Source organism: Phalacrocorax aristotelis, chromosome 8, assembly GCF_949628215.1.
Source record: "Phalacrocorax aristotelis chromosome 8, bGulAri2.1, whole genome shotgun sequence".
Lineage (NCBI taxonomy): Eukaryota > Metazoa > Chordata > Aves > Suliformes > Phalacrocoracidae > Phalacrocorax > Phalacrocorax aristotelis.
In genome coordinates, this window is record NC_134283.1 from 2,585,422 (window position 1) to 2,601,141 (window position 15,720).

General features: G+C 41.2%; 1 protein-coding gene across 2 annotated transcripts in view; it reads right to left on the reverse strand.

The window, feature by feature from the left end:
- Nucleotides 1–15,720, reverse strand: part of BANP (BTG3 associated nuclear protein) — a 153,351-nt gene that overhangs the window by 70,570 nt on the left and 67,061 nt on the right. Inside the window, exons 8-10 of one of the 2 annotated variants that reach the window (XM_075101197.1) lie at nucleotides 14,536–14,703; nucleotides 4,549–4,679; nucleotides 932–994 (exon numbers count right to left, since the gene is read on the reverse strand). In XM_075101197.1, coding sequence (XP_074957298.1) covers nucleotides 932–994; nucleotides 4,549–4,679; nucleotides 14,536–14,703 — 362 coding nt within the window. Of the gene's footprint in view, nucleotides 1–931; nucleotides 1,004–4,548; nucleotides 4,680–14,535; nucleotides 14,704–15,720 lie in introns of both variants that reach the window. The other variant, XM_075101196.1, reaches the window with a different exon arrangement.

Genomic DNA, 15,720 nt, shown 5'->3' on the forward strand with positions numbered 1-15,720 from the left:
TCCTCTGCACCAGAAGTGATTTCATGAGATGTGATTTAGCGTACTTTGCAAACAGATTAAACCAACCCACAAGCAGATATGCTTAACATTGAGTTTAAAAAAAAACCCTGCAGGGAAGTCACACAGATTAAAACTGTAGTCTGCATTTACGTTTAACCTTATTTTGCTATTGCTTCCTCATGTAAACAAACTAAGCACACAAGAAATCTAACATCAATCTTCACATTAGGAGTCTCTGCACATTCTTAAATAGCCAACAAAAATACTCTCATTCAGGTAAATTCAGCTGGCTTTAAAGGCTGTTTTGCCTGAGTGGGGAAAAATTGTCAAAATCTGAGGGTTCAGTACCGGAATTATCCATTTCCATTCTACTGTACTATTTTTATGGAAAAAATTATGAAGTGCAAATGCTGCAGTGCCAGATTACTTGATCAGTAATGAAGGTAAGTTCACTTCATTCTGCAATATATCTTTACCAGATGGTGTCTGAAGGTTTCTCCAACTCCTGTTCAACAGTTCCCACACTTAAAGGCACTGAGTATTGTGAACACACTTAGTTCATAAACCCAACTAAGATAATTTCTCAATCGCAGTGCAAGCACCTAAACCGGTGTCCCATAACACTCTGCAAGTACGAAGTCTCCATTGAAGACCATCAGCCATATACAGCGATCATTAGCGTAACACACACGAGCTGTCTTGGCTGGTCAAGGGAAGCTAAAAAATAAAACCCCAAAACACAGAGACAGAAATATGACATTGCATTTACTGCTATAAAGCACATTTCATCCCGGCTCCCCCACATGCTCTCACTTCTACCCGCGCTGGTCCCTGTAGCGTGTCGCAGCAGACCTCGGAGGTACGGTTTTAGAATCGAGGCCCTACGTTCCTGCCAACACCTGCTCCGCGGGCACCCAAACGTTTGGCTCACCTCACTGTCCTGCGTGATTTGGACTTGCTCGCCTTGAGGAACCTGGGCTATGTGGAGATGGCCCTGTGGGATCCGCAACAAAAGAAAACACCAAGGAGCATCAGAAGGAAATCAAAACTAGAGAAAGCAGCTATTACCTTGGATTCAATACAGCTTACCGTATGGAAGCAAAACAATTATTCAATGAAAAGCATTAAAGATAGCTATAAAAAAAAAAATGAAGTGCATCTGTATTTCCCCATCTTTTTATGCAAAGAATATGCAGAGTGACTTTGAAGAAAGAACAGTTCATTTTCACACAAGAGGAAAGGGAACAGGCATAATAATAAATAACATTTATGTAGTGCGTTTCTCTATAGACAAAATATCTGCATTTTTGACTGATACACAAAGCGTGGGACTAACTTGCTTTGGTAGATCAGCCCTGTGCCTGAAACACACTTCCCATTTAAAGACCTTGGAAACTTAGCGCTCAAAACAGATACGCCAAGACTAACTGCTCAGACTAACTGCTCACTAAGGGTGAGGTTTTAAAAGGTATCTGCAAGTATCTCTATCTTTGCACGTTCGCAACGTTATGGAGAAGTACAGTACCGTGCTAAAGACTCTCTCTCTGAAGCTGCTATAAATTGGCATGAAGTCATTCATATGAACGCGGTTACGCTGGCTTATGTTAGTGGAGAATCTGCCCTCACAGTTTTAATAACGTTAATACTTTGTACCACTGACCATACCTGCCACTTCAGAATGGTATCACGCCTACCATTTGATGAAAACATGGATAAGACAGTGGACGGAATTCCTTGTGCGTCCTGACTAGCCCAGCAAAGTCTTTGCTACTGTGATTTACCTGAAGGGAGATTGGATTCTAAATAACCTACTTCAGGGTTTATAAGGCTTTGTGTTCATTTTAATATGCCTGCATGAGACAGAGATTAAAGATAATCATTTGGAATTCTGTCAAAGGCTCTTCTTATTTTATAACACACGAACAATTGCATGTGATTTTCAAAGAAACACAGATCCCTCTATTTCAAACAGTTTCATTTCCTTTGGAAGGAAGCTGTCTATTTATAGGGAGAAAAAACATACTGAAAGTATCACTCTGACAACAGGGACTGTATATAAAATTAGAGCACAGCCCAGTCCACGTTGAGATTAGAATCACTTTCCCTCCTTAACATCAAGCTCTCAGGGCTCCCAGGAAAAAGCACTGAACATTTAAAAGATCCATTAATAGCATTTTCAAATGTAAGCGATCCTTTCTGACTAAAGGGAGGGGGGAGGAGGTGACTTTATTCACCTCCGTATCATGCAGCATTCCAAAAAAGAACTGCTCACTCATCTTTTCAGATACAGAGCTGGCCTTCAAGGACTGTCCTTTTGGTTTGTTCACAAATTCAACTCAATCCTGATTTTTTTCTTGAACGTATATAGTATAAATAACTACCACCTTACTAATGACTCCTAGCCTGATCTATATGCATCATTCCCTAGAACTGAAAAAGCAATACCATTTTCATCTGTTTCAGCCTAGAACCCCTCTACATGTCTGACAAATTATGACAACGTTTAGACAGCGGTTGTGGGTCACAGTGGATTTTTCCCCTGATTCCACAATCAATTTTAAGGACAGCTGACAGGCCCAGATCTTTTAACGAGGCAAACTTTCATCACTTACATCTGTAAGCATAACCGTATATAAAACTATATTTCGTATAGTTTTTCCTTCTACCTTGCCTTTCAAGACTTGAAAAACACTTTTCAGTCATCAGTTAAATCTTATCAAAAGATCTGTACAGCAGTTAAGAAGGCATGATCTTTAAAATATATAGGGAAGCCAAGAAACCAAGAAGTTCACACTATAATACTGTGAAGTTACAGCAAAAGTGAAGTAGAAGTGGAACCTTTGCACCCAGTTCCTGCAGAAAAAGCATTATTTCACTGAAGATGCTCTCAGCTGACAGGAGGGAAAAAAGTTTGCAAATTGATTAATTTATTGAACTTCTCTTTAGTCTTCTTTCGAGTTTGAGAATAGGAACTCGAAGCATTTAGGATCTCATTCCATTAAGCCATCACTCCCCAGGATTAGCTGCTCAGCTGCCATTGCAGTCATAGGGTGTTCAGGTACATGACAGGAAAGGGCAGGGCCTTTGGGAAAACTAAAGGGGTGACCCGGACTCTCCAGCCGTATCTGAATCTCACAGCCGACGGCTCCTAGCATCCCTTACACTTGCACTCCAGCTCTTTCTGTTCTCTGACTTTATAAGCAGTCTTTTTCACTTTGGAAAAACGTGCTCTCTCCTGCAATTTCCTCTCCACAACTCTCAGAGTTGCTGTCGGGTGTTCCTCTCAATCACTTTCATCTCAAACCCCTTCCGCTTCCATGCACTCCTTAAAGAAAAAAAACAACGTTCTGGCTCTTATTTAAGTCCTCCCTTTAAGCAGTGCCTACAGCTCTGTCAGTTGCCTTCAACACTGCTGCACATCTTGACATTTTCCCCCAATTTCCACGACACTCTTCTCTGATCCTTCTACTGCTACTCTGGTAAACCTTCGGCCTTCATTACCCTCCTTCAGACTCTTCTTTGTAATGCCGTTGACTAAAAGCTTTCCAACCGCCAGACCGCTGGGAACTACATTTTATATTTTTGACTAATATCTCTCAAGAATTCGTGTTTCTTTGCCCATTTCCACCTGTTTCTTTACCTGGTTTCTAAGGGAAGAGGGCTTACGTGCTGGCCCGTGCTCAGACTTTGGGGCTCCTTCAGAACACTAATACCACCAGTGAAAAAGTCCCTCTGTTATATGACCGCGCATAAACGCTGTAAACTGCAAAGCCCAAAGTTTTTGAAAGCTAATGACAGACACATTTCACACATTAAATTCTCAGGTTTCTACCGCAAAAGGACGAGTGCGCAGATATAGTTTGCTATTTCTGAATGCCGCACGTCAGAAATGCCACACAATCCGTCATTTCATTATTTTCTACTTTTTAAAAAAATTTCAATTTAAAACAATTCTTGTAGTCAAACTGTGGCACACAGGAACTAAAACCAAGGGGAGTTTTTTCAGAGTACGCTAAAACCATATATAAAAATAACCATGGCCTGAGTTACGGTAGAAGTCTCAGGCTTAAAAAATACCGATATTCATAACTTTTACTTATATATGTGTATCTAAATGAATACACATGTAAAGGACTCAGCAAACAGATGTTCAAAAATGCCTGAGAATGCAGGGGTTCTTAAATGAAAATAAATAATGCATTCTTGTTTTGAAAGTCAGAGCTAGAACTACCTCTGGAGCGTAAACCATAGGCTCTGTAGGTCTGCCATTATTAGTACAGCAAGTACAAGCAAACAGCCAGGTAGAAACTAGTCAGTTCTATGTACAGTAATGAATGTGCATTTATTTGCAAGAGTTGTGTGGGCAAATCCTACGTAAAGATTTTTGCCAAATAACTCTAAAAATTTTTTCATAAGCCTTCAATGTTTATTTTCTGAAAATCGTGCTTAAGAAGTGATGATAGGTCACAAATAAAGTTCAGCTGAAGCAAAGTTTGCAATAATCTAGATTGTTTAAATAGAATAATTTAGAAAAAGTTGAGTACATACTACTTGGACTTGTCCATCTTCTCCTATTTGGTGGATCTGAACCTGCTGAGCATTGGCTAGTGCATAGTGTAGTGCCTGTGGCTGGTTCTGCTGGATCTCATTAGAAGCTGAAACTGAACTCTGCGAACCCTCTGAAAGAGAGACAAAAATCCACCTTTATTAGATGTGTCTATCTCATGCCAGTGGCCATGCAACAACACATACTTAAAAACTGTGGAGAACAAATGACGTAGACGCAGATCATTTATCCATTAATATTCTTATGCATGTTCATCGCTCACCTGTAGATTTGCTACAAATTCCAAAGGAGTTCCAAAGGCTGTTTAGTCTCCGAGAAAGCATACGTTTAAACAGCATCTCTTGAATCTAGATTAGAGGTTCTGCAACTGTAGAAGTCCTACCACAGCAAAACCACACACATTTCCTAAGCAGTTCAACACTTTTTGTGCACCTGTGTAGCTGACAACTAGTACTGCCACCACCAATAGGATACATTTGAAAACCCATCCTCTACGCTGAAGTTATCGTATCAGTAAAGGACCTCTCTCAATTGTTTTTTCAAGATCCACCACCCATAAGTCATACTGATGCACATGAGCCTGGAATTATTTTTTTTAACCTCAAAACAGCAGGTTGATTTCTTGACTTTGATGAATTTAAACACTACCTCACACTGCAAAGTCAAGCCTGCTGAAAATGCCCCCATCAAAAAGGAAGGTGTTATCGTCGGGTAAGAGCGACAGCCACCCCGAAAACCATCATGTGATTTCAAGAGGATAACAACTTGCATTAGAAGCAGACATATCAGATTCATTTCTGGGGTCTCCAGCTGCAGGGACAGGATTCTTATGAACGTTAGAGGCAAAAGGCAAGTAAAAAGAACCAAAACTTTTTTTATTTTTTTTTTTTAGCATAAAAGACTCAAATCTTGTGTTGTGTTTTTTTTTTTTTTGAAAAAAAAAAAAACCATGACTTTTTTAGGCATTTGGTAGCAGCGATACTGCAAGACTCATGATGTCAGTAATTCTGTATTGAAAGGTTGAAGCAGAACACAGTGGACCAGGGACTAAGGCTATGTGTGGGCCTTCCTACAGATCAAGACACCACTAGCCGGTAAATGCATCGCTAAATACCATATATCTTTTTAGGAATCAGGAAGGAAAACCAGGGCTATCCATCAATGGCACTTTTGCAGCATATGTGACAAGTTCAAGTACACACTGGTAGGAAAAACCGTCCCAATATCACATAAATGTCATACTAAGATTCAGCATCAGTCAGTTTTCTTCCTTTTATCTAAGACAACCTGGAGAATGGGACTGCCATAAAGGGCTTTTAGTACAACGTAGCTGAAGAACTACTTTCTACATAGGGTGTTCCTGTAAATGCCTTTTTGCTATGCCACAAAAATACACTGAATTAAATCTCTGAAGCATTAAGTGTCTCAATTTTTCTAAAGTATTTATTGCTCTGACAATGACTTTTATGCTACAAGGTACCGTAAAACAAATGAGCGTCTAACATGTAGTAACATCAATACCGTAGGGCTTTCAAGCTGTCTGAGTACCAGGAACTATAATGAAAATATTTAAGAAACAGCATCACTCTACCTCCATTGCATATCATTCCCCTGCAGGATCTCATGTGTTGCTTAAATAAGCACCAGGCAGGGCTCTCATCCTGCTCAGAGATGACTCGTGGCTGATATATTTTGGTTTTTAAAATGGTGGTCGGGTTTTTTTGGAACAACAGGAAGCCATGTTTCATAAAACTTTAATACCTCTACTTAATACTCTAAGATTTATACTGAACAGAGAATGTTAGTTTTGCAAGAGCGAGCTTTATCCACTCATACAAATACTTTAATGGAAGTGTTCTTTAATAAAATCATCCATTTAGTTTTTTTTCCATCCTGCCTGCAAATGTTTGTGTAAGAAGATAATTTTGAGATTTAAGTCTAAACATAGGAACTGGAAACTAACTCCAAACCACCAAGCTACTATTTACTTATTTCTTGAATAGTTTAGTTGCTTAACAGTTCAACTAGACAGCTCTAATTCCATTAACGATCTGCAAATACGTAACTACAACCAGAACACTTACGCAGTAGCCAAGCCAAACACAACTACACGTCTTTGCTGTCTGATGGACGTACATCTTCAGTACCTTGCATGCAACTAGTAGGTAACTGCAGAATGTTTCTGATTTCTTAAGGTCAGCCCTGCTGCACGCTCTGCAGTTCCAGTACCTCCTGCACTGTTGCACAACAGAAGTTTGCGGCCCAGAATTCCAGACGGGATTAACAAATCACAGTTGGCAGAAGAGTCCTGTACCTAGTGTGAGAAACTGCACCGTCAACCTAATAAAAACATGATTTGTTCAAATTCTGATACTAGATCATGCTCCCCGTTCCTTGGCATGGTCACTGAAAGTAACGGTTATTCTAGAAGGATCATTTAGCTAAGCCTCTGTGTGTCTCACTTTTTCTCTCATTTCCGTTACTTCAGTCCTAATAATATTTTATGTGATTGTCTGTATCTTTTATTTTGCAAATAGCATTTTGTTAGGATGCTAAATGGCCACCAAGCCCACTGTTACTCATCGCGCTTCTTACAGGCTACCACTAGCCCATCCCGTTGTGCTTTTATCTTTCCGTCATGCTGCCCAGTCCCCCACTACGTCACTCAACAGCCGAGTTACGACTCGCCTTCTAGTCAAACCACAGCATCCAGATACGTGTTCCTTCATTCAGATGCGTGTGTGTAGACACGCACGCCTACGTAACCTCCCGCGCTCCAACATGTATAGCGCGAATGTAAACGCACATACCCCAACAGCAAAACTGGGCTTGGGACACAAGCAAGGTGAGGCATGTGTTTCACTTACAGATTTAATAACCTTCTAGTAGGACTCTTCCTGTAGCTTACACTTACCCTTACACAAACTGCAGTGCTGGACTTCTGAGAAAACACAACGATGCATTTATAATGAGTATTTTCTGATTAAGAAGTTATGCAATAAAAGAGAATCAAGGAAATAAGAGCTGCAGCAGATAGAAATGTATTTCAATATGTGCATATAATATATATGTAAATCTCTATTTTTAACTGTAAAGTGCAAAAGCCATCTTTCGCATCACAGATTCCAGAAATTATTATGCTGGGAACATAATAATGGTGGGAACAGGAGAGAGAGACTGAATGCAGCCATACTGTACATCTCACACGGTCACTTATAAACAGGTTTCAGTTTGGCTTCACTGCAACAACCACAGTTGGGTTTTCTTTCTTTTTTAGTTGGATTTTGGTAGGGTTTTTTCTTCTTAGGAAGAAAGAAGAGAGAGGATTCAACAGCGTCTAAAAACAAAATATCCTTTTTAAGTATTGTTTTCCCCTTCTACATCTCTGACCAGATAAAAGTAATATTTATCCATTTTCAAACGTTCCCCATTAAAAACAAACACAAACATGAATAGGACACAGATTGAACAGAGGATATGTCAACAGTTACAAATCACTATCATGTAAACTATCTCGCCTCACATTTCCAACTTTGATATATTAGAGAATCCCTGGCACCGAGAAGCTGTACAGCTGAACGCTTGCTTTGAAATTTTCCACTGCACTCGTTACAAAGGGGTACTTCGACACGAACCAACAGCTTACATGGTGCTACGACTGAGCGCGTTATCCATGGCACTCCCAAGGCACCCTCCACTAGACGGAACAGCTTTGGAGTCACCCACAGAATGGAAGATGCTGCACTGACCAGGTGAGTAAGTTGTGATAAAGGGAGGGTAAAACGCTGGCTGCTGAAAGATTCCTTCTTCCCAAGTTGAAATTGGACCTTTCACATTTTCCATTTGTTTACTGCATGTGCTTATGAGTCAAAGAAAACGTAGCCCAAGTGAGCCTGTCTTCCCAGATGAACGTTCGAGAGCTGGCAAAATCACCCCCACTGAAGCGGTTATTTCTGCCACGTTTCTCAAAGCCAACCTTCCCCAGCCACCGCCGAGCATGATTAGATTCGTCAGACAAATGTAATTTGTAACTGTTTCAAGAATGTGTGTGTTTAGTTCTCAACTAAGATCAGTTTTAAAATTCCTCGCTTCAAAGGCGAAACCTTTGGCATTTTCTAATTCTTTCCTATTCTCATTATACTTTGTATTTATCAGTTGAGCATCTGGCTTCTCATTTTGGAAGGAGATGCAGGGGAGGTACAGACTCTGTAGCAGAGGGGATTCATGCTTAGTCTCCTTACGTGTCATTAGTTATTCGGATTTGTTTTCTTAGTGTACAGGCCTCCCAGCCTCCCGCTTCTGCTTACAAACTAGGATATATTTTCTTGCATCCTTGATGCGCAGTCCTAGCAAGGAAAGGTTAATGGCCAGATGTAGCAAAGCAGTCCTCAAAAACAAAAAGCAGGAAAAACACCATTACAAAACAATTAATAGAAATAAAACTGTGTACTGTAAACTATTATCTCAACCTGACTCGCCCAGTGCTAAACGCCTCCCACTTTGCAGAACAGCTTTGAAGATTTGGCTGCACATCCATTTTTATATGTGACGTCTCGGCATAGGCTAAGCACTTCAGCCCAAATCTACATATAAATCCCAAAGTCATAGAACTAATTAAAAATTCCAACATGGACAACTGTGATAACAGCTTTAACAATCTTAAGAGAAATTAAAAGAAAGGGAGAAGGCACTCTTCAATTAATCCTCCTCCCAAAAACCTCATTTCCTACTGCCTTCCCTCCACAGACTGCTAACGTTTTTAAAAAGAGTATCTAGCTAAATTATCACGGCAGCCATGTGTACGACTCTTGTCAGGAACAAAAAAAGGGAAAAACCACACATTATGGACCGAAATGTTGGCTCTGAGACGAGCAGAGCAAACCACTGCAATTAATACCTCGATTCCAACAACAGGCAACAGCTTCAAACAGAAGAGCCAGATAAAATACGGAAAACCAACTTCTGCCTAAATATAACAGTCTGCTACAACAACTTTACGCAACCCATAAATCTTGTGGCTACTGTAAAGCCGCAGAGTCAATTAAATGTAGAACAATCTCAATTAATATCTTTGGGGGTAAAGGACAGGGAAGAGATATTCATTCGTATTTTCCTACCAGCTTCCTTAGACACGTTTTTGTCGGCAGATCGGTTCCTCCTGAGCTCCTGACGCTTGAACACTATCGCAGAATTACAACGTCAGACTTGTAAGGCTCTGTAAGGACTATGGGCTCAGCCCCCACTCTTCTATGTCATTTGCATAGATAACAGATGATAAACAGAGCAGAGAGGAAATCTGTTATCATTTTTAACTGCACGACTCCAGTCAAAGCCATGTGCTGCATAAACTTTTATACACAAAAAGCAGAAAAAAGCCTAAGTTTCACATATCCAACAAGTATGTAAGAACAAAGCTCAAGAATAGCAATCCTCTTAGATGTAAATAATTCAGGATTATTTATTATGTGTGCAATAACTCATAAAAATCACAAAACCTCAGAATAGCTGAGGTTGGAAGCGACCTCTGGAGATCATCTAATCCAATGCATGGGCAACCAGAACTGGCTGCTTCAGAGTGCATCCAGGTGGATTTCGACTGCCTCCAGGGATGGTGTCTCTGCAGCTTCTCTGGGCAACCTGTTACCACGTTCAGCCACCCTCAAGATTCCTCAGAGCCAGAAAAATCAGAGTCAGATCACAGGCAGGGGAGTTTCAGGCGGCTATATTAATTTTTTTTTTTAAATGAGGCAAATTAATTGCTGCTAAAAAGCAGCTCTGGAAAATCACATCTCCTAATTCACAGGGGAGGATGTCCAGCAGGGCAGTGACCGTGCTGATTTGAGACTATTTCAGGACTAACAAAAATATTATTTTTAATGATACGTAGAGATGTTCAACGATTTTTTCTGCCAAACAGAAAACACTAAGTTATTCGAGACTTTTAGCATACCGGCATTTAAGAAACTATTCTGTAACACATCAAAGAGCAGTGTTCTGTTGCAACACTTGAAGAAAGTGCCACTAAATTTCTCCTGATTGACACAACAGAAAGCTAATTGCTATTACCAGCCCCTAGAGACAGCTGATGCAAAATATTACATCAAGCCCATCAAGCACAACAGTTTTCTGAGCCTTTTTTTTTGGTTGCATCTCTCGGTCGCAATTTTAATACGAAATACTACAATCACGAGTTCAAAAATGGAAAAACCTTGCCAAATTCTGCGAGAAGTCCATACACGGAACATGGTGTTCATTCATGAGCGCTCAGGGGACCAAAAATCATATTTTAAACCTCTTAATGATGTTTTCAGAACGGCTCAGCCGCGTGGCAGACCCTGTGAGACTGTGTCTACTCAAGGCATGTGGCGACGGTGACAGCACATGTCAAAGAAGTGCTTTCTGAAGGCTATGGGAATATCTTCTAGGGTAAGCCCTGAAACTAAAAAGGGAATTGTCATCATTTAGCTAAGAATCAGTGGGTTTAAGTACTTCCACAAATAGCTTAGGCTTGTCATATTTACCCTGGTAAAAGGGGTGAGTTTGTGCGTGTAAATTTTCCCCCCACGTGGCATAATCCGAAATGCTTGTTTACAAGATGGGAGATGAAAGCGCTTCCCTACTGAACGTGAGCGACACCACGGCCGTATCTAAACTATCAGAGAAGCTGACACACTGAGCTTAAGGTCCTCAGCGACCTAACCTGGCCAGTCACAGAACCACGCGCTACTAAATTTCCTGATCAAACTCACTCATTCTGGCTTCTTTGAAGAGAAGCCGTACCGTCTTACACTGAGCAAGCGGAGCCAGAGCTCTCAGAACAGCTCAGAGGACGCTGTACAAGGAACTACGCTGCACATCCCCACTTCCCTCACAGCGTCGACACGACACGGGAGCCATTCACAATCTTTTAAGAGCCTTTTTCTTCCTCATTATATTTTTTTTGTGAGAAGCAGCTACTATATTCCTCCCAACAGATAACCAACTCAAACGCCTGTGATATGTGAACTCACGTGGAGCAACACGTTACTCGGGGAAAACCAAACACAGGTATTCTGCAGGCGGCAGCAACCACAGCTGGGTGGAGACCTGACATAAAGCACCTAAAAGCTGATCTTAATAGCTACAACTAACAATAGCGGGCAAGACAGTTTCTCAAGTAGCTGAATTCCAGTCTGTTCAAGGCTCACCTTAAATTGCCCCCTGAAACAAACGCTACCATAAAAACTGTCTGGGTTCATATGTAACACTTTAAAAAGCCATATTTGACAGCTATGTTGTCATAACTGTGAAATACAGACCTCCTTTACTTCAGAGCTGTGAAATATTACTTCTCTTTCCTGCTAGCTGGCAGCAGGAATTCTGCTATATCCACAATACAGTGCATATAATAAGGAACAGATGCCTGTGAATTATGATGCTGTAATTCCACTGAGAGTTTCCAGGGATGTCAAACCACAACGGCAAAGTCTGAGCGGTTCATGAAGTTACCTGAAGACAGCGGTGGAATTACAGCCCTGTCATGCAAAAGTTACCTTTTTAAACATGTGCCAATCTACGTTTTTTTCCTTGCATCTTTTCTTTTCCCTCTTCATTCGGCCTCTCAGCCCGCTCTCCTGGTTTTCCTCATACCTCCTCCTCTTCCTTCAGGTGAAATACCACTCCCATCTCACTTTGGAATGCGAATCCATTTTTCAAAGGACCACCCAATTCTGAAAAAGGGTCTGGTTTTCTAAGAACTTTTTCACAGTGGGCGCAAATGTAGTGGTGAATTCATCTAACACCTTTACAGCCTCCCAGAAAATGATGCCAATGACATTCTGAGTAAGAGCAATATTTTAAACAAAATTAACAGAAGGCTCTGAATCCATGGGAACATTTTCACATACCGTTACCAAAAGCAGCTGTTAATGTTATTGTCGGTACTCTGCTTTTGGCTGCACGGTCTCTGCAGTCCTGCCAACGACATGCCAAGATGCCTCAGCTGACCTTCATCATCTTCAGGACCAAAGACAGCTTTATACGGACAGGCAGTCGCCCCTTTGCTATCGAGGGGATGTGGGAAGTGAGATAGCCTGTACAGTGGGAGGCCCAGGTGGCACAAAAACTCCTGGGAAATCCTGGAGATTGATGTACCAAAGTCAGCCAAGCTCAACACCGGCTGAATGAGCTAACCGGGGTGCACGACCCCAGAAACAGCTGCTGCAGAACCAGTCCGTGCGTGCCTGTACCACGCTACTCCCACCTGCTCAGGCAGCAAGTTGCTGAAATCCCAGGTTAGTTCAGGTGTCTCTTTGTACCCATGGAACAATTTACTCACAAATCAGGTTACTGGAGGGGGGGGGGTGGGGGGGAATGAGTTTTTATCTTTACCACAACAAAAAAAACACTACCAAAAACTTCTTACCTTATGGCCTTCTAAAGACAAGAATTCCCTGAGCCTGAGCCTGTGTTTTACATCTCTACACTGCACTCTCCAAATCTCCAAACCAGGAGATTAAAGATTAATATTTTTTAATAATAAATCTCAACAACAGTCAAGGAGTACCATCTAATGAGCACAGGCCCATAATATCCACTTACTACTGCATTTTATTCTAAAATACTGATTGCTAAGAGACTTAAAATAAAAATCCCATCAACATATATGGCTTATGGTTAACATTATGTTGATTAGTTGTTTTAATTTGAGAATTTTGGATACGATTCCCAGTTCCAGCACATAAAATTTTCCATTGAAAGCAGATTTTGGCATTCTTTGCATGAGATACAGTGGTTAGTGTTAACATGCAACCAAAAATTTTATGCAGGCAAATAAACTTACTTCCTTTTCTTTGGGCTCACCTCCAAAACACTGTTTTTAATATATGATGTACAAATGTCCCATAACACTGCTTTATATTAAAAGCATGAGCCAGAAATGTCCTATGAGAACACTTCTTAGGTCAGTATTTTTCATTTGTTATTATTATTCATGCCTACATACCTATGTGGAAATATAGGATCACCTACAACATACTTAGTTTCTTCAGAGGGAAACTCTTCAGGAACAAAATTTAGCACGTCCCCCTCTAAATGGTGTGAACACACTGAGGAAGATTTATGCACTTGACTCCTCTTACGAACATCAGTTGCAGAAGCATTTTGAACATCTACTCAAAAGTCTGAATACGGTAAAAAACAACTCATACGATAGCGCAAAGCTGCATGGGCTGAATTTTTTGAGTTAACACACGCGGATGGACGTTCTCAAGCCCATCAGTGACGCCCCCATTCAGATAATGTACAAATGAAAGCAGCCCACCTCTCACACTCTGGAATATCCTACGCTTTCATTTCTGGCAAACTTGTATTTTATTGCCAATTTAGAGACAGACTCCCTTCTCCCTCTTCTCTTTGTGAACAAACACACACATCTCGCTTCCTTTCTAGGCTCATTCATGTGCTGCAACCAGGAACGCCACTGCAATTTGTAGATGAAACAGGACTAGAAGCTCACCCTACAAGGGACCTGCTTTGGTAGAAGCCCCACGAGGCTGCGAAGGACCCCAAATGTACCAGGAGGTGGTTGGTTTGCACCGAAGGCCCGTGATGATTTAACTACAAATGGCTGGCTTCACTTAGTACGCGGATGCACTCCTTGAGGAGCACTGCAGACATACGTACGCTGTAATAAAGAGGCCTCCTTGCCAGCGATAAACGGTGCTTAAATAAAACATGCAATAATATAAAATATAAAATCCACTCCAAAAATTCAATTGTGAGAAATGTGGGTTTCTCCATTTATCTTTGTTACACAAAAATATTCACATTTGTGGGTACTACAGGCACATGCTGTAATATAACTTAACTTAAGATCGAAATAATTTTCAGGTATATCAAAAACCAAATGGCATTACTACTCCCAGTTTTCACTTCTGGTGGGGTCTGTTTGGTTTTTGTGGGCTTTGGGGGTTTGTTTAGTTTCTTACCTGAACCACTGTAAGACGACGATGAAGGCGTTCGCCTTGAAAAGCTTTTCACAGCAAGACTCTGCCCTCGCTGTTTCCGCCTCCAAGCTGTTCGGCATTTGGAGTCTATGCTCTGCTTGATTCGATACCAGTCAGATTCTGTGATTCCAAATTTGTAAAACAGGTGACCTGTAATTACAGAGAAACACAACGGGGTGAAAATCAGCATAAATCCCTATTTTCAGGAAAATGCAAAGATGACACACACTGTCACACACCCAAGGTAAACAAAGCGGCTCTGAGAAGCTTAGAACTGCCCTCAGGCTTGGCACAGCCTAAAGGAATGCGTCGACGTTACCAACCACGCCAAAGCTACAGAGCGATGGGGTTTCAACAACGGGTCACAAAATGAAGTAACCATATGTAGGCACAGTTATGTATTTTAAAATGTCGGCAGTCAATGAAATTTTCTAATCTGCACTTCCGTCCATGGAAACGGCACTATTTCTCTCAATCGGTGAAACACTGACCAAGAGAAGGATCCAGCACTCCGAAGCCAAAGCCGGATAAATCCTTATTACTCACTGATAGTGCCCCGCGATATGTCTAAGTCTGATAAGCAGGAAACCATATAACGCTCCCTATAAAAAACTCAGTTCAAAATTCATCAGAATCAAATAAAAACGCAATACAAAATTAGAATCTTCTGAAAACGTTACTGCCGATATTACGTCATTTAAGGAGCCACGTTTTGCGCTTTCCAGCATTTGGTGCGAAGCTGCCGAACTCTTACAGGAACACAATGCCGACTCGTGCGTTGAGTCGAGTATTTTGAAACAAAGCCCCTACAGATCGAGCCCCGCTGCCAACTCCAACCAGGTTCATTACCATGTGCAACCCCTGCACCCGGAGGGGGAGCCTAGTTCTACACCAAACGGGGAACGAAAAGGCTATGTCAGGTAGGACAAGAAATACTCGTTTCAACATCTGGACAAACAGCTTCACAAGCAGGAAGGGAACGTGTTGTGCACTGTCAGCTCTTCCAGGGTCCTCCTCTGATTGCTACATACTTTTACCATTTCATTGTAAGCTTCAGAGCGGTTTATATTTTGCTTAAAGCATCAACAGTTGAGAGCATTTGACTGTACGTTAAGTGAAATTTACAGTCCTCATGGCTGCAGAAAACACACTTGAAAAAGTAAACCC